The sequence below is a fragment of the Euleptes europaea genome, chromosome 11 (assembly GCF_029931775.1).
Source record: "Euleptes europaea isolate rEulEur1 chromosome 11, rEulEur1.hap1, whole genome shotgun sequence".
Classification (NCBI taxonomy): domain Eukaryota; kingdom Metazoa; phylum Chordata; class Lepidosauria; order Squamata; family Sphaerodactylidae; genus Euleptes; species Euleptes europaea.
Genome location: NC_079322.1, coordinates 45,715,366 through 45,734,852, shown reverse-complemented (window position 1 = coordinate 45,734,852; position 19,487 = coordinate 45,715,366). Strand labels below are relative to the sequence as shown.

Below are 19,487 nucleotides of genomic sequence, written 5' to 3'. Positions count from 1 at the left end.
GGAGACCACCAAGGAAGTCCAGGGTTGCTGTGCAGAGGAAGGCACTGGCAAACCACCTCTGTTAGTCTCTTGCCATGAAAACCCCAAAAGGGGTCACCATAAGTCGGCTGTGACTTGACGGCACTTTATACACACACACAATTAGCTCTTGGGTCAACATAGATTATCAGGATTTGTTTAATGAAAACAGATATAAGAAAAAATAGCAAAATTCATTCTCCTCTGAGGCAAGGGCATCTTGAGCTGTGGGCTGGTTTGCCTTTGCTCCAATTGGAGAGGCTGGATCAAATTCAACTTCCTGTCTCCCTAGTCGGGAAAACCAGCCTGCAGGAAGCAGTTCTAGTCCTGCCTCTGAGGGGAGAGCAGTTTTTCATCACAGCTCTGTGATTTAGGGTCAGGATAGGGATTTGTCTTACCTATTTGTCCATCCTTGGTTCCGAGTGAGTTTTTGTACTTCCTTACCTCCTTTTGTCCTCCCGCCCATCCTTCACCTTCCCCTCCCTTTTATGTCTATCCCTTTATCTGTGGAGCGGCACAGTTTAATTAAGATGGCGGACGCCATTTTAAACAGGGAGGACGACCTCCTCTCAGTAGAAGATTATGAGGTTGGGCTGGTCTGATGTACCTAGAAGGACGGCGCTTCACCCAACGGCCGCGATAGCGGCTCCTTGGGAGCAGAAAAGCTTCCCGCGCCTGCACACAGTGGCGAAGAAGCGGATGGAGAACAGCCGAAGACCAAAAAGATGTGAAAAGCTGTGCTGCTCCACTCCGGCAACATGATGAAGTCAATTTGTTCTTGGAGTATCCCCGCTCCAGTATTTATCAATGTTATTGTTATAAGTTTTTTCTGTTCACTCCTGTCTAATTAGCTAGGCAAGCCTGTAACTGGTTCCTGCAGGCTGGTTTTCCCGCCTAGGGAGACAGGAAGTTGAATTTGATCCTGCCTCCCTGATTGGAGCAAAGGAAAACCAACTCACAGCTCAAGATGCCCTTCGCCTCAGAAGAGAAGGATCCCTCACGGTAAGTAGTCAAGGCTCCATTTTCAGTACGTAGCTGAAGTTCCAGAAGAACGTAGTATTTACTTTGTAGATGTTACAATTCCACATCATTTAACGGGGTTGGTAGTTAATTTACTTCATTTATATTATTTTAATACAGTGACATCCAATACATATTTTTAAGACATGAGTTATTTCAGTGTAACACGAGTTTTCGTTTTTATAGCAAATGCCTCTGTTGCCCACATATATTTGAACATCTACTCTGCTCAGTGTAGCTACAAAGATAGATGGATAGGCTATTCTGATTTTGACCAGATGATTAAGCTCTTGTCCTCAGAATCTAGGATAGTGTGACACAATTACACTGGACAAACAAGTTGCCATATGTTGAATCACAACATATGTGACTGAGTGAGCACAACTGTATCCTGTGGACTTCTGTACGCTTCACAACATTGCAGTAAAGAGCACAAGTATAGCTCTCCAGCTAGACCTCACTTACTCCTCCGATTCATGAGCTTTTGCGACAGCACTATCTGTTAAATTAGTCTCTCCTTCAGAGAGATTGTCAGCTGAAAATGATGGTACAGGTATCTGCTTGTTGGGTATTCTTTCTTCAGTTTTGTCTCCCTCATATATGTCCTCCTCTTTACTATCTTCAGAGACCAATTGTTCTCGATTTGAAATAGATTCTGCTGCTTGTGCAGCTTCTGGGGAAAACAAAAACAAAAAATAAATCACAATGATAACAAACCTATATAATAGCCAAATGTGGGCTGATTATCTAAATATGCACATTGGCCCCACACTGACAGGAGATTTTTTATGCAAACTTGGGGGTTCCTCCATGTTTGCAACAACAACAAAAAAAACCTCAAAACTTACAAAAACTATACCCCCCCCCCAAACAATAATGTCGTCTGCACTTGTGCGCAGCAGCTTCTAGGAGCCTCGCGGCTCTCTGAACAAGGGCCACTGCCCAAGGGGTCAAGGTAAGGAAAGGAGGGGGGAGAAAGCGAGATGGGGAAACTTGATCAGAGAAGTTGTTGGGGGGGGGAGAAAGGGATGGGGGGAGAAAGGAGGTGAAAGATTGTTAGAGAAGGAGGGAAAGGGAAGGAAGTAAAAGTGTGGGGGGGTGAGATGTACCCTCCCTGCAAGTTTCTAGCAGGTCCCTGGTTGTGCATATGTAAAAGCAATTGAGCACACAAACTAACATCGACACCGTTATCTCAAAAATACTCTTGGAAAGCATTTGTAATGAAGACATAACAAGTCCAAGAGAATCAGGTTAGTCAAGCTCATTGGCAATTTTAAAAAGTGGTGGTGAATTTTGCTCGGGAACACAGTAAAGACTTGCTTATGCCCCTGCTCATTAAGCATATGGATCCTATTGGGATAAAAGAGAGGGGGGGGAAGTGTTGTATTTATGAGTCAGCTCACTAGGAGGGAATACTGAATACTGTCCAGAGAAAAATTATTGGTTTCCTTACCTATTTATTACCTGACAGGCTAAAGGACCACACCTATTAGCAGCTATTTGTTGGCATAGTTCCTCACCAAACTAGAAGTACGAATGCATAGACATACTTCTATAAAAGTATAGAAGTACTGCATATGTTAAGTGATAAAAATATCAGACGACTTGTCCACTATATCAACATGCTGGCACTGGTCAGGCATGACTGTATTAATAGCATTGTTTTGAAGACTGTCCCCAGTGAACGACTTTATCATAAACAGTGTTGTAATAATGTGCATCAACCTCTTTTTTGCTTTCTTTCCTGCCGTTTTTTCTCTTTGGCAGCTTCTATCTCCTGCTTCTCATGGGCTTCTTTTAGCATCTTGCAAGCTTTCTTGTGTGCAAACCAATGCATTTTCTGGCAGTTCTGATCACAGTAGATCACCTGAGAATAACCAAAGAAATGTCAAGACGATTAACACTACTGCATTTATTAGAGCTGTCCAGGGAAAAACATGTATCCTCACACCGTGATGAGGAAGGTCAAACTCTAAACTGGTAACAACTGATTGCAAAACAGGAAATCCTAATTCTTACCATTTTGCATGTCGAACATCTTTTGGCTGCTCCCTTTTCCCCACATGTTGTGCAAAACTCAGCCTCAACGAAGCCCACTTGGCCAGTAATGGCTTGTGTCAGAACAGAGAACGCTGTAGGATCAGAGCCCTGAGGAATTGGGGTGGTGGTGGGGGAAAGAGATGGAAATAACAGTGTCTGAACGCTGCAGCAAACTGCACTAATAAAACCAATTAGAAGAGTGTATCCATAATACTTGAAAATACATGCAGCAAAAAAACTGCTTGCAGTTCAGTGTATAGTTGAACAAAAGCAGCACTTTGTGTAGCTCTCAGCTGGGCATTCAATTTCTTTGCCTGCTGTGTTGCAAGAAGAGGCAAAGAGATTACTGGCATCATGCTGTAACAGAAGATGAACTGGTGAAGGCATGCTAGTTATAAAATGATGCACTGTAATTTGCTTATATCCTTAACATTTACAGTGAGAGTTTAAGCAATTTCTGTCTTGAGTAGGAAAAAGAAGTTGGGATGCTTACTATCTTTAGAAGAAATAAAGACATCCTTATTGTAATAGGAATGTAATAAACCTTATATGAATGCTGTGCAAAAATTGCATTGCCAATGTTTATTGCATGAACACAAAATAACAAGGCTTCTTCTGAACTCTTCATCTGGTTTTCATCACCAGTACGCAGTGAAGTCAATCATAACATTACTTCCACCCCCCCACGCAAAGTTTTCCTGTTCAGGAGATTTTTGTTTTATTACTGTTGAAAACTGTGACCTTCGTATCTATAGCAATTTAAAAAACATGTACCATTCATACCAATAATAAAAAATCCAATGTGCTCTGTTATTGATGGTTAGTAAATTCTACTTTTTTCCAGTTATAGTAAAGGGGTTTAAAAACATTCTGATTTTCTATTTTTGATGGATGAAAAATGGAGAGGAGGGGACAGCATGATCTCAAGTTAGGATACTGGTTGTGGCCTAATGGTGCAGTAGCAGCAGCACTAGGTTGGCTGCATTAAACACATTCTAAAGAAAAAGCAATGGCTTACGTTACTGTTGGACCACAAGGCCTTCCACAGTTACCACTCATTATGGGCCCTTCAGAATGCAAAATTACACCCAGCATGTACCTTTTAATTACTGGAAAGATTGCTCTTTCAGTTGGCCATTTAGACATCCCTACCTCAAAATGGGTGGTGGCAGGGAGACCAAGTCACCTGCATGTTGTGCATTTCAAATGCTTTGCTAAACAGGTACAAAAAGAAATGGACTGTTCAGTCCCAGGCACTCACAATTTCCACTGGAGCAATGCTTCTCACAAGCTGCTGGAGCAATGTAGCTTCGCAGTAAGGAAATTTTCGAATGCACTCTCTGATGAGTTTCTCTTGATACAATGGAAAGCCATCTTTATCTCTGCCTTTTAGTAGGCTGAAAACGTTAGAGCAAGAAACGATAAAGAAAAGTCATGGCTTTACCACTGAACACTTTTCTTCCATTGTTCTCTGCCCACCTTGACCCCCTTCCCTGCCTAACATTAAAGTGCAGGCCAAGATTTAGCAGTCCAGCTCAATGTCTACAGCATAAAAGAAGTGCCAATGCCTTTGTATGCAACATTTACAACTGGTTATTCAGATGCAATGCCATAATTTTGTATTATAAGCTTTTGATTTTTCCCTTGCCTTCACATTTTGGGCAAATCATATCGGAATAGGTAAACTACAGCTTGAAAGCATTTCCCAGTTCTGGTTTGGAGACTTAAACAGAAGCCATATTTTTCCAGCACAGATGCTGGTAAACTGGCTTGCTGCGGAACAGGAAAGGATGACAGATATTCAAGACCTGCTTGTGCAGTGCCAAACCATATTTGAACTGGCCCTATGAAAGAATGATCACACGTCAAGGCAAGAGAATAATTGTCCTACCATAGTACAAAACCGATAGGTAGTTGTAACAAGCAACTTTTCACCTTAGGATTGCTTCCTTCTCAAAATGTCTGGGCTCAAGATACATGCTGCTGCTCACCCCCGTTAAAAGTAAACCGAGCTCTGCCTAGCAGTGAACACCTCACTGCAGCATTTGCCACTACTGCATCTAGTAAACAGACGGAGAAAGCCAGACAAGCAGAATTGCTAAGGGAAAACAGTAGAGGGGGCCACAATAAGTTGACTTAATGGCTACCTGATCCTGCTTTAAAAAAAAAAACTGGGAAGAGGAGGAAGTGAAGTCTGTAATTGCAGCCAAAAGAAATGGAAGGAAGAGTCAATAAGTGGGCAAGGGGTGGAAGATCATGAGTAGAGCCCCCTTTCATACAGAAGTTCTTCTTTCAGCTGCCCTCATGATTATTCAAGCAAATTTACGAGTTCAGAATGACTGTGCCAGAGGTTCTCAACCTTTCTGTGCCTGTGGCCCCTTTTGGAATTTGTAGTGGTTAAGAGTCCACCACTCTTAACCACTGCACCACACTGGCTCTCTTAACAAGATGCCCTGTAAAATTAACATATTGTTTTTTAAAACAATTGTTGCATGTACACCAAAGTATACAAATTGAACAAGTTAAGAAACCCTTACTGGAATATCTGCCTTCAATTTGCAAGCATCTAATATACTTATGCAAAAGAAAAAGGGGGGAAAATGTTTCTTCTGGCTATTGCCTTTACAAGAGCCTTTTTCTCACGAGCACAGCCATTTTTAACCTGCACTGTTACTTGTAACAATGACACTTGGTGCTGAAGGACTGGCGAGAGCTCCTTGCAATAAGAGAGAGAGGTCCTGGCCAGATTTCTACAGGAATATAATTTTTTTTTTAAAGTTAGCAAAATTTGATGCTATCAACTCCCAACTGAATTATAAAAATATATTAAAACTGGAAAGCTGTGATGACTTCAGAAGAAGTTCCAGTTAGGCACATAAAACATTTTAGCCATGCTGACCAATCGTGTCTAGTCAACAGCAAGCCCCATTGTGTTTTCACAGGTAGAGTACTTTACATAAAAGCCACTACCAGCATTATACTATAAACATACAAAAAACTCAAGCCCCACCTGGCCCTGCCCACTTTTAAAAAATATTTTGTGAGTGCCAGGAAAGGTGTCAGTAGGCACCACAATGGGGACACCTGAGTTACGGTCTCCAGAGGGAACTGCCGTTTTTGTCTCCCCACCTTTTATTAATCTTTCCTTCGCATGGGTAAAAAAATAACGTGCAATGCTACATTATATATAATAGAGATAATGTTGTACCTTTTGATTAATCCATCCAATTTATCTTCACGTTCCTTAAGGAAAAGGATACATTTCTGGAAAATACAGCTGATGTAATGCATTTTCATTGCCAGTACTTCATTCATATCTCTCTGCTTCATGCACTTCTCACAAATGAGATCCAATACATAGTAGCATTTTTGCAGTGCTTCGACTTCAGCCAGGAGAGGATTCTCTTTCACTAGCAATACTATCTGCAGGAAAGATTAACAAGATGATTACCTAATATGTAGGGCTGTTTCTGAAAAAGATTATTCCAAAAAGAAACTACATATAAAACCTGTTGCCCATTAAGTCTTCTAAAGTCTTGCTTCACTTCTTTGAACTGTGCTATTTTATCTAAAGCAGCTTGTTATGTTATCTAGAACAGCTATGTTCATACAGTGAACATATTCATTTCATTTTGCAATACATGCACAATGAGCATAGGAGGTGAGGATCATATTAATTTCACTCTGATCAAAGTAGCCATCTAGCATCTTTGATAGCCAGCACAGCACACTGTTTAGAATGCTGGACTAAAACAACTGGGGTTCTGTTCTCAATTCAGCCATGGAGTTCACCAGATGGCCTTGGGACAATCATTCATACTCAGCCTAACCTACCACATGGGAAAAACCAAGAGTCCAGTAGCACCTTAAAGATTAACAAAATTTAGGTCAGGGTATGAGCTTTTGCGAGTCACATTTTTGTTAGTCTTTAAGATGCTACTGGGCTCTTGCTCTTTTCTACTGCTACAGACAGATTAACACAGCTACCCATAGTGATCTATCTACCACATGGGGTTGTTGTGGGGGAGGGGTGTACTATTTATGTGTTCTGAGCTCCTTGGAAGGATGGGATGAAAGTGTAGAGATCTTATGATACTACAAAACTTTGTAATGACTGTCCCATAGCAAACACATCCCAATACTTTCATTTTTATTCAAGCTGTCATAAAAGTTTGTATAACAGAAGTAAAATAGAAACCTATCTATATAGTCAGGAGCTTTTGGGTGCACTCTTAGGCTTAATTTATATGCTACAGGGAAAGAGCCCCAAGTTAAAAAATGCCGGATAAATTAATTCTCTTTAATGTGGAGGAGTTTTTCCACTTAAAGCCTATTTAATACAAATATTTTGCCACGTAAAAGGTGAAGTGCTGAAGCCGCTGTGTGCCTGACTTCTGCATGTCTCAAGAACAAACTCAGAATCATGTTTTAGCCCCAGGCCAAATGTAGTAATTCAATTCCATGGGTAAATATTTCTCTTAAAAGATTTTATTTATTTATTGAAAATATTTATATGCCTGCCTTTCTCCTGAGCAATTTAGGACTCAAAGCTGGTAATAATAATATAAAATACAATAAAGCTATAATACATCAAAAGCACTAATCTTAGCACACTTTATGGTAGCCGGCTCAAGGTTGACTCAGCCTTCCATCTTTCCGAGGTTGGTGAAATGAGGACCCAGCTTGCTGGGGGTAAAGGGAAGATGACTGGGGAAGGCACTGGCAAACCACCCCATAAAACAAAGCCTGCCTTCGAAATGTCAGGATGTGATGTCACCCCATGGGTCAGGAATGACCCGGTGCTTGCACAGGGGACCTTTACCTTTTTAAAAAGATACTGTTCCCCATACTCAAGACTGCCCCAAACGCTCTCTGGAATAATTGTTTTTTCAGCCTCACTGGAAAGCCAGAGAGGCTGTTCCACACGCATGGGGCAGTCACTGAAGAATCTACAACCTGGGCCGTGGCACAACAACAGCAACAACTATTGTTATTATTATTATTAGACTTTTATATGTCCCTTCTTGACTTAGGCTCACATCAGGTTCAACACAATATAAAACCAATCATAATTTACAATTAAAACCACACATGACTTAAAAAGCCAAGGCGCCCTAAGCCATAAACAATAACAATATAACCATAGCAGGAAACCATAAGGCAAAAACATATTCCAACAATAAATAAAGCAAACCTCAGCAAAATAAAGGAAGGGAGGCCAGCAAGAGGGAAACCATCGCTGCCCTCAACCATATGTCTGTCGGAATATGCCTTAGACAAATGAGGAAGTGACAGTAGCGCTCTCTGGGCAAACCAGGCCAGCTGCATGGGAACATGCAGGAAGGTTCTTCAAGTACGTGAGACCCAAAGGTCAGTACCAGCAGCTTGAACTGACCCAATAGAATTGACTTCATTCAGCAAGCTCCAGGTTACTTACAGTGCATTCCTAAGGAGAGTTACTCCAGTCTAAACCCATTCATTTCGATGGGGTTAGACTGAAGTAACTGTCCTTAAAAATGCACTGTTAGTGTAAGGCCCAAAACAGAAGCCACAATCTACCTTGACAGGATGCAGGTTAGTAGTTGTGATGATCTTATGCAGTGGCCCAGCTAACTTAACTGGAAGCTTTGGTTCTTTATCCAATCCTTGGGGTTTTGTGTAGTAGTCTAGCCTTTCTCGAGGAAAGAAGTTGTTGATAACAGTCACGCAATCGTGCTGACCTAAAAACAACAATGGCAGATTTATGCCTCTTTAAGGAAGAAAAAAGCCAACAAATCATGAACACCTGAAGTCAATCATGCAGAAGGTAGGGAGGTTATTTGTTTACCAAAAACCCTAACAAATCATTATATACTTTTAGTGTCATGGCTAAGCCATGATAAGAGCTAGAATTGTGAACTTTATGATGAAAGCATAAAACATGTTACCTATAAAGGGTACCTGTGAAGGTCAAATTAAAGTAGGGAGGTTCCTGTGTAATAAACCTAAAACATATAGTCAACTGTGACAAAATACAAAGACGGTTTTTCAATATTTACTAGTGATCTATAGTTCTCTGGGCAGATTAAACATTTTAGAATGCTAGTTATTGGGGTTACAACTTCTGTAAGAGTACACAATACTAGAATCCCCTTACTGTTATTAAAAATTAAAGGATATGCCCTAGAATTACATTACAATTCTATTAAACTAATGCTGCACAGTTCCTTTCTAGGAAAACAATTACAGATAATTTATCTGCAGTTCCTGAGCAGGCTAGGTAGCCGGCTGGTTACTGTTCTATACCTTGTTATAAAGAAAAAGCAAATAGGAGGCACAGAACATGAGATAGTTGTGTGCATTATTATAAATACACTAATTACAAAGCCACCAGTCTGAGCTTTATGGTATATCCTTTGTATATTTTCCAAGTTGCATGCTTATATCACAAAGTGCACAATTTTTTACTGTCGTATTTAGAGATGAAGAAGCACAATTCCAATAAACGACTGAAGGAGGGAAGGAAAATACATTCTTATAAAGCTGTCAAAACTCTTTAAGGCCATAAGACACAATGCTAAAAATTAGGTACTAATTTCTCTCAGCAGGAAATTGGCTTGAGAACCAAAAGAAGGATATATTTCAGGGAAATGGTTCTAAACTTAGACCCAGTTTTATAGGCTTGTATTTTTTTCTAGTTCACTGAACCAATTCAATCTAAGGAAAACAAGGAAGATGCCACATTGTGCTGGTAACCAATCAAAGAGATCATCCCTTCCAGAAGATACTATGGTACCACAACTGAAAGGAGCTCACATGAATTGATATGAGTACCGATTGTCCAATTTTTTAAGCAGGTGGAGGAATGACAGAGCTTTTCGTTTTCAGAGAAACTAGCGGTACAATTTCCTGTTCCGACTAGCGATTGCATCAAAAAGAAGAGTTGATTCTTATATCCTGCTTTTCTCTACCTTTAGGAGTCTCAAAGCAGGTTACAAGTGACTGAATAATTTCTCTCCAAGGACTGCTCAATATTTATTGGATATATGGCATTGGAGGTTTTTAAAGCTAAAAGCTAGTTCCTTACACTCCACTGTAGGTGCTGGATTAAGTTCTGAGCTTTCTCCTATGCCAAACATTTTTGTACCTCAGGTCTAAAGACTACTAGAAAACAGGAGGATTCAAGTAAACTAGCTGCATTACAGTGACCACTTTCAATCCAAACATATATAATTAAGTGGAAAATGATTAATACTGCATAGATTAAATGCAATCAAAATCAAAGTCAAGCACCATCATCCCATAGCCTCCATGAAAGCTAGGATGTCAAGATGCTCCATTTACCTACAAAAGCAGCCATCTGAGCAGCAGTTCTTCCCACAGAGTTAACAACATCTGTCTCCGCTCCAGCCTCTAACATAATCCAGGTGATTTCTTTGTTGCCTAATAAAAAAAGAAGACAGCTTACATTTCTAGAAGTCTGAACAGAAAATATTTGCCTAAAATATAGTTTGGTTGGTGGGCTTTATTTTTTAAAAAGGATACAATCAAATGAATGGGAGGCAGCAAAAGAATTTGATACTGAATACCAGCTTTGATTACTCTGCTTTTTGGCACTCTAGATAGTAACAATATGTCTATGTCTCGTGTATCTAATGAAATTCCTGTGCCAAACAATAAAATCTATTATTTGCTACAAGATGTTGGTGGCTCAAAGTGACATCTAGGGCTGAATACAATGACTTTCTAACATTTCTGTACTGGGTTCATCATATTACAGTCTTATTGTGGAAAAGCACCTGGACAACATCCAATTCTTCCTCCTCTGTCCCACAAGATGTTTCATGTATTAATAAATATTGTTTAGCATTTGTCTGTCATCCCTGTACCTTTGACATAAGAAACTGTCCTTTGCTAGAGAAAGACATTTACCAGACCCTGGAATCCAAAGCAATTTAAAAAGTTTTACCCTATAAGGAAGTGCTGCAGTCAAGCCCCAAGATCTCCCCACCCAGGCAGCTAATATTACCTTTTTTTAAAAAGGTAAAGGTCCCCTGTGCAAGCACCGGGTCATTCCTGAGCCGGCAACCTGAAACTGACTTCCGTCGGGATTGAACTCAGGTCGTGAGCAGAACTTGGACTGCAGTACTGCAGCTTACCACTCTGCGCCATGGGGACAGATCATATTTTATTTTGGACTAAGAAAAGTTATGTTACCTTACATCAACATAATATCCCCATATACAAATCATATGTCCTTACCTACCCTTCATTCAAACAATTTAAGGCAGCATTTGTTGTTCTCCACCGCCCATAGATCTTCATGACAACCCAGCAAGGCAGTTTAGGCTCAACACGCTTCCAGCACCACACTGGCTAATATCACAGTATATGTTATATCTGGTGTGAAATGAACAGCAGTACCGGGGGGCCCTCTCATTACATGGGGTAGCTGTGTTTTAAGAAAGAGCTGGAAACACTCCAGTCACTGCTGTGTGTCTTGGCTGCTGGAGGAAGAGAGCTTGTTCCAGTACCAAACTCACATGACACCGGTGCCCAATTTTGCATGTAATTATGATAATAATGATAACGATAACAACAACAATACTTTTATTTATATCCTGCCCCCACCCCACCCCCGCAAAACCAGGCTCAGGGCGGCTCACATAATAATTAAAATACAGTTCAATTGAAATTCAGTTTCTCTCAATAAAACATTAATATGCTAATTAGTTCCTAGCCCGCAGCAGTTTTGTTCCTTTTTCAAAGAAACAAACAAAAGTAGAATTCATCTTAGAGATTCCTCCCACACAGTGCAAAATACACTTCTTCCCCCCCCACACTCTTGATCTTGAACTAAATGCAAAAGAGCTTGTACTGTGCTGGCTTACCTGTCTGAATAGGACCTTTCTTTCATTTGGTCTCAAAACATGGTTTATAATGACAGATGCTCCACTTTTCCCACAATTCTGTCTCCCTTCACTTCTAAGGACCGGGCAGATTTAAAGAAAGCCATTTCATCCAAATTTGCCATTAGACGATCCTTCAAGTTATCCCTTGGATCATTTCTGGCAAGATAGACTTAACCAAACAAGCATTTACTGCAGCAAGATACCTGCTTCGGATTACTAGATCACCAAAGGAAGATTGTTCCAATGCTGGGGGGTAGCCACTGAGCACACATATATAGCGCCCCTATCACAAGAGACTCACCACCAACAAGGAAAACTGCTGCAGAACTGACAACAATTATCCAAAGTAACTGCATCTCCAGCGACCTTCCACATCAGGGGATTGAAAATGATATATATAAACAAGGCTCAGACTACCATAGCCCATGTTCTGAACTGGTAGCAATTGTGAACTCACACCAAAGCATGAGCAATTTGACTGTGGAGGAATCTTTGCCTAAACAGTAAGACCTCCTAGCATATGCAAAGGAAAAAAGCATACCTGAAAGCCCAGCAAACATCAAGGCAGTATATCCATGCTCATGCTCATTGCAGTTCACATCAGCCCCATGTCGCAACAACAATTTGCACATGTCAACTTTCCCTTTGTACGCTGCGTGCATCAGAGGGGTCATACCATGCTAATAAGAGAAAAAATAAATAAATGCAAGAGTTTTAAATATCTTTTTATTCTCCTCCACTAGTATTTAAAAGCCAGTGCACAATGCTGATCTGCTACATGGGTTGATACAAGAAAAGCAACCTGTAAAGAACCCCTGAAATAAAAAGGCTATACTCCTAGCAAGCTAATTCTATGTTCTTTTTGTCACACTGGGTCATGAAAATGCTCTTAACTATGCTCTCTCTATACAATTAAGCTTTTCAAAAACCAAGTTGTTTCTTCTTGTTTGCCAAAAGTACCTTTGTACGTATTCAGCTTTAATGATATTGTGCGAGTTTCTACCAAAGAAGAAATTTCAGCTGTGTGCACTTTCCAATGCAGGCAGTTGCAATTCTTCTACCCCCCACCCTCCATTTGCTTACTGAATTGGGATCATTGCTATTGAAAAGCTTTTCAATTTATGTTTCTTATAATGGCAAATATATCAGCAGGCTGGGTTTCTTAAGCGAAAAATGTCTCCTTCTCTAGATCAGAAATACAAGTAATTAAGCTGATCATTTATAAAGCAGCAATAATTCACATACTATTGTTTTTTAAAAAAAGAAAGGCAGATGCAATCACATTGCTGAATAAAACAAACAACTGAAGCTGCTTTTCAACGAGTCAGACCACTGGTCTGCCTAGGTCAACACCATCTACTCTAGCTGGCAATGCCTCTGTGAGGTGTAAGACAGAGAAAGGTCTTTCTTCAACACTTACTACCTGGTAACATCTTTATTCAGCTGTAGCAGGGTCTGATAAGGAACTTTCTACATGTGAAACGTGTGCTCTGTCAGCTATGGTGGTGGTGGTGGAAAGTACTGTCAAGTGTGGCGACCCCGTAGGGTTTTCAAGGCAAGAGATGTTCGGAGGTGGCTTGCCATTGCCTGGCTTCATGTGGGCTGAGAGAGTTCTGAGAGAACTGTCACTGGCCCAAGGTTACCCAGCTGGCTTCATGTGAAGGAGTGGGGAATCGAACCCGGTTCTCCAGATTAGAGTCCACCGCTCTTAACCTCTACACCATGCTGGCTCTGACCAGTCACCAAACCTACACATTGTAGTACTTAACTAGGTGTAATTAAACATTATTTTACTATAACCACAACCAAGTAAACCATCTGCAGAAATTATAGTGATAAAATTAATACTCATTTAAAAGACAAGGAGCTGAACATCGCCATCTGATCACAAAGATATGCTAAGGAAGTCATGAGACAGATTTATGTGCACTAAAAGTACTAGCTTTAACAGCTGGCTTTAGCAGCTGTAAGTGCTGCTGCTTTTACTCATACCTAGGGAAATGCCCATATTATAATAGGTAGGCTGTGCGTAGCCAGAAGGCATCTGAAAAGCACAGCAAGCTTTGTCTTCACAACAACGTTGTTCCCAGATGCAGTGACTCTTTCACAACATCAGCACCTTCCAGGAACAACTTGCCAGAGTGGTGGTTGAACAGTTAGAAAAGGCCCACTTGCAAGAAATTCACAAGCAGTCTTGGAGAGAAAAACCACCCAGCAGCAACTACCCAAAGGAGTTCCAGGCCAAACAACACCTGGAAACAATGTGAGGGAAAAATCACTAGAAGTGGAATTGTCCAAGCAAAGAAAAGATGCATCAGGGAAACGAAAACTTGCTAATATAGAAGCGCCACCAGCAGCAACTGTAAAAACAGCCCTAATGAACAGCTGCCCAGGAACTGACTACTATGCGAATAGGAACATTTTTGTACATCCTTCGAAGTTGTTACCATCTTCCAGTTTTTCATCATATCTAATTTCTGAGATTGGGGCTCCAGCCCATTCTCACTAGCAATATGTCCCTGCCAGTTTAAATCCAGACTCTCTGAATAGTTTCAAAACCCTTTCCAGGCCCCAAAAAATATTCCTTCCATTTCTATGGAAACAAATGAAGTAGGTGAAGATGTCTTCACTTTCAACACTCTAGTAAAGTCATCAGCTACTCCTTGAAAGGGTGTTCATAATCCCAAACGGCATTCTGCAATACTGAAAGAGTTCACAGGATGTAAACAAAGGCAGTTTTTTCCCCTTGCTTTCTGGAGCCTCTTGAATTTGGTGACCTATACCAGATGCCAAATCAAAACTACTAAAAAAACTTTGTGTTAGACATTTTATCCAGTGTATCTGCTGCATTTGGAAATGGATAGCTGTCCTGAACGGTTCATTTGTTTAGTCTTCCATACTTCACACAGATCCTCAAATCTCCATTAGATTTATTTACTGTGACTACTGGGGAAGCCTAAGCTGATCAGAATGATTTTGGTTTGTGTTTGAAAATCTACAATCTCTATACCCACAATCCAGCACAAAATTAGGTACAGATAAGCCTAACTTTGTGCTGGATTGTGGCCAACGTTTGCAAGATGTTAGTTTGAATGCACAAAATGAACCGGTGGTGATCTAAAAGGGAAGTTGATCTATAAATATCCTGAAAGCTTTCTCCCACAGTAACAGCTCAACAGACCCATCTTTGACACGGCACTGAACTTCTGCAATGGCCTGTTATACAATATGCTATTTTCATTTTTGATAAATTATTTTTAGGAGCTTGGGAAGTTTGAAGTTTAAAAAGTATGATCTACGTGAATGGGACAATAATAAAAGTCTCAGTAACTGTTGCACAATAACTAATTTGTTTACTCCGTGACCATTAAGATGCAGATTTTTTGAATTCAACAAGATCTGCATATTCACTCACTTTATTTATTTCGGTGTTTATATCCCATTTTTCTCCCTAATGGTGACCCATTCAGGAACATATTTAGCCGCTATTTACCTCATCCAAACAATTGACACGGACATTCTTGTTGCCTAGTAGCCTTGCAGCTTCTTCAGTGTTTCCTAAATTAAAAATAAATAAAATCACAAACTCTGAAGACTAATTTTTAAAAAGCAGCAATACATAACAACCTGTCTCCTTTAAGCAAGATGTTTTATAGTTGATGGGTTTTAGTGTTTTAATGGACAGAGGTTGTAAGAGGATGCCATATATTCAGACACTGCTGACCTACACAATAGGATTTTAATGTAAAATTGAATGTGCACCACTTTTCATAAAGTCACGTGTAATGATTGACTTATGAAATGTTTATTAATTAATAATTCAGTGTTTTTGTAAATTAAGTTTACATTGGTTATATTCCTAAAGTTAGAGCTCTAGAGGTAAGCAAGAAACCCCAGGTTCATAAGGGAGTAATATCCACTCAGCCACGAAGCTCCTTGGACCAGTCACCATCTCTCAGTCTTACCAAGTTTGGAGGAAGAGCGGGAATACAGACTGTGATTAAATAATAATGCGCAGTAGGAATGATAGACTTTCTAGGAGGCAGCCTACCTGTTCCAGGTGCTCAGGACAGGTGAAGCAAAATTATCCAAAATATATCCAAACTAGAGGGCAAGGATTTACCAGATGCTCTGTTGTGTGTGTGTGTATAAAGAGGGGAGTGGACATGTTCATGGAGGAGAAGGGTATTCATGGCTACTAGTAAAAATAGATACTAGTCAAGATGTATACCTATTCTCTCCAGGATCAGAGGAGCATGCCCATTTATATTAGGTGCCATGGAACACAGGCAGGATAACGCTGCTGCAGTCATCTTGTTCGTGGGCTTCCTAGAGGCATCTGGTTGGCCACTGTGTGAACAGACTTGATGGGACTTGGTCTGATCCAGCATGGCTTTTCTTATGTTCTTAAAATGCCATCAGGTTGCAGCCAACTTAGGGCAACCCAGTAGGGTTTTCAAAACAAGAGACTAACAGAGGTGGTTTGCCACTGCCTTCCTCTGCACAGCAACCCTGGTATTCTCCTTGGTGGTCTTCCATCCAAGTACTAACCCTGCTTAGCTTCTGAGATCTGACGAGATCAGGCTAGCCTGGGCCATCCAGGTCAGGGCACCAGATGCTGTGCCTGGCTATATCTATTAGCACTGGAATCCTTCTCCATGTGAAAGAATTGTCATAGAGATTTGTTTTCCTGAAATGCCTCAGCTGCAAACTTCATCTTTGCCTACATTGCTACAAGTAGCGGACATTACATACAAAACTCCGAACAAAGAGTTCCAACAGAACAATGCCTTTTAATGTCCTACAATTCACTGCACAGAGATTAGTACACAATACTGGCTATCACAAGACCACAGGAACCCAAAGTACCAGCTATCTGCAGTTAGCAAGAGAACAGGCAGAATTTTTTTTTTGTGGAAATGGACATTGCCCCTGGGAATTACACGCTGCTGCTCTACAAAGGTCAGGAAAAGAGGAACAACCCAACCTTAGCCTGGGGGTATAACTGTCACTAGCCTAGTAAATGGAAGCAAAGGCGTGCTCGAAAAGCACAATAATACACACTTCAGGAAGGATGTCATTAGCCCCCCAAAACCAACCCCATAACATAGGCCCAGTAGCAAAAAGGCTGCCTCCAGTGAGACCTGCCACATCTCCATGCCACATGATAGGCGACCCGGGGTCTTCCGCTGATCAGGGCAGCCGGGTCTCCGCCTCTCTGGGCTGCTCTCCTCACCCCTTTACCACTTCCTTTAAAGGTAAAGGTCCCCTGTGCAAGCACGGGGTCATTCCTGATCCATGGGGTGATGTCACATCCTGACGTTTCCAAGGCAGACTTTGTTTGCGGGGTGGTTTGCCAGCGCCTTCCCCAACCACTTCCTTTAGGGAGCTGTAAACAACTGGGAAGCAAATGCATATAAGAAACTTGCCAGCAGTGGCCAGTCATTTTTGCACCCTAGGCAAGGCTAACTACTTGGGGGGGGCCCAAATTGCTAGCCAGTTTTCAAAAACAGATGTCTCGTAGAAAAAATAAGAGCACAACACTTTTCATAAGACATTATAATTAACTATATTCCAGAGCACTGTTGTGTGTGTGTGTGTGTGTGTGTGTGTGAAGTGCTGTCAAGTCGCAGCCGACTTATGGCAACCCCTTTTGGGGTTTTCATGGCAAGAGACTAACAGAGGTGGTTTGCCAGTGCCTTCCTCTGCACAGCAACCCTGGTATTCCTTGGTGGTCTCCCATCCAAATACTAACCAGGGCCGGCCCTGCTTAGCTTCTGAGATCTGACGAGATCAGGCTAGCCTGGGCCATCCAGGTCAGGGCACTGTTGTGGTACTTACCTTAAAATAAAAAATGTAAATTGTCAGTTGCATTCCCCCCCCCCCCCCGAAACCACAATATTCAAAAACCAGTGGGAGAACATTTCAACCTTCCAGGACATTCTGTTGCAGATTTAAGAGTAGAAGTTCTCTTACAAAGGAATTTCAAAGGGAGATTGGAAAGAGAAACTGCTGAATTACAGTTGATATTCAAACTAAAGACAATGCATTTACCTGGGCTGAATAAAGACCTTGCATTCATGGCTCCTTACCAATGCTGATTTCTCCACACCCATCTCTCCCCTGGACATCAGACTCTTCTGCATACCACACCTAATCCCATCACGCCTGCTATTCACATTTACATACCGTTAACATTTACATACTAATGTTTGTCTGAATTCACTCTCCTCTACTTGAAGACAGATGGATTCACATTCTAGCTGTATCTGAAGAAGTGAGCTGTGGCTCACGAAAGCTCATACCCTGCCAGAAAATATTTTTGTTAGTCTTTAAGGTGCTACTGGGCTCTGGCCTTTTTCTGCTACTGCAGACAGACTAACACGGCTACCTGCTGTGAATTTTCCACAGAGATGTTGACATAATATCTTGGGAGTAAATCAGGCAAAAAATAGAAGACAAACCTTTGTCAAGATTCCAGCTTCTGCAACTTAAAACATATATTCAAACTAAAACTACAAGCGGATATATTCCAGCCTTTAAACACCCATGAGTATATTCTAAAATATCAAAAGGGTTGCTGGCTAAATTCTATGAGATATTAATGGGGTTAAAGAACCCATCTATAGAACAAAAAGGCAATTTGATATTTCAAAAGATATCACAAATCAAAGATGGGAGGAAATTTTATAAAGGTATATTTGTCAGTGTACATTCCTCCAAATATTTCCTAATCTTCATGACGACTCCTATGCTGGAGATGACATTTAAAACCCTCCATGACCTAAGACCCACATCTTTGAAGCACTGTCTCTTTCTGCAACCTCATTTCCCCCCATTTCTGTGGGAAACGACGCCCCCCAGGGCAGTGCGGAGGTCTGCTTCGCCGAATAGTGGCCCCGGAGGCCGTCCGACTGCAAGCAGCTGGAGGCGCGCGCCTCCTCCCTCGTCCCCACATCTGGGTTCTAGGAGGAGTTCGCGCAGCGAAAAGCCCCGTCCGGTCGCAGTGGGCTCGTGGCGACCCCGCAGGGTTTTCGGGCCAAAACGCACGGGAGGTTCTCGCCTTGGGTTTGCCGCTCTCCAGATGCACCTTCCCCCCCCCCCCTGCATTCTCAGAGCTCGGCTTATTGTTGAGTTTTGAGAATTTGGCTGGGGGAAAACGTGCATTTAGAGGGCGGCAAACGCAAGGCAAGAGCCTCCCAAGGTAGGAGGCGAGCAGAGGTCGATTCGCCTCCCTCTGCACACTTTCTCGGGGGTGTGTGTGTCTCCCATCCCAATACCAGGGCCGACCCCGCTTAGCTTGCGAGATCCTGCGCGCCTCACCTTTCCCGATCACTCCCAGCAGTTCTGTCTCCTCCTCGCTTAGGTCGCCTTTCTTTAGAGGAGCCATGGCTTCCTTCTGCAGCGAGATGCAATTCTTATTCGTCTCTCTGCCCCCCCCCTCCTCCCTTCTCTGCAGTTTTGCAATCACGGTTTCGCTACCGAGCCTCCTTGTACAATATTCGCGGGCCCCCAGAA

At 41.6% G+C, this 19,487-nt stretch overlaps 1 protein-coding gene across 1 annotated transcript; it reads right to left on the bottom strand.

The window, feature by feature from the left end:
* Window positions 1–1,486: 1,486 nt before the first annotated feature.
* ANKMY2 (ankyrin repeat and MYND domain containing 2) lies at window positions 1,487–19,359 on the bottom strand. Its single transcript, XM_056857341.1, has 10 exons — window positions 19,293–19,359; window positions 15,463–15,527; window positions 12,511–12,649; window positions 10,402–10,500; window positions 8,638–8,798; window positions 6,287–6,501; window positions 4,340–4,475; window positions 3,058–3,186; window positions 2,764–2,905; window positions 1,487–1,711 (listed from the first exon to the last, which is right to left on the bottom strand). The coding sequence occupies exons 1-10, from the start codon at window positions 19,357–19,359 to the stop codon at window positions 1,500–1,502; spliced, it is 1,365 nt and encodes a 454-aa protein (XP_056713319.1). The 3' UTR covers window positions 1,487–1,499.
* Between the last annotated feature and the right edge of the window lie 128 nt (window positions 19,360–19,487).

Excerpts from the sequence above, each read along its gene's own strand:
- ANKMY2 (XM_056857341.1), bottom strand. The coding sequence starts at position 19,359 with ATGGCTCCTCTAAAGAAAGGCGACCTAAGCGAGGAGGAGACAGAACTG. Across the intron at positions 8,799-10,401 it reads TCAGATGGCTGCTTTTGTAG|GTCAGCACGATTGCGTGACT; the intron begins GTAAATGGAGCA and ends TGTTGTTTTTAG. Across the intron at positions 4,476-6,286 it reads TTGGATGGATTAATCAAAAG|CCTACTAAAAGGCAGAGATA; the intron begins GTACAACATTAT and ends TAACGTTTTCAG.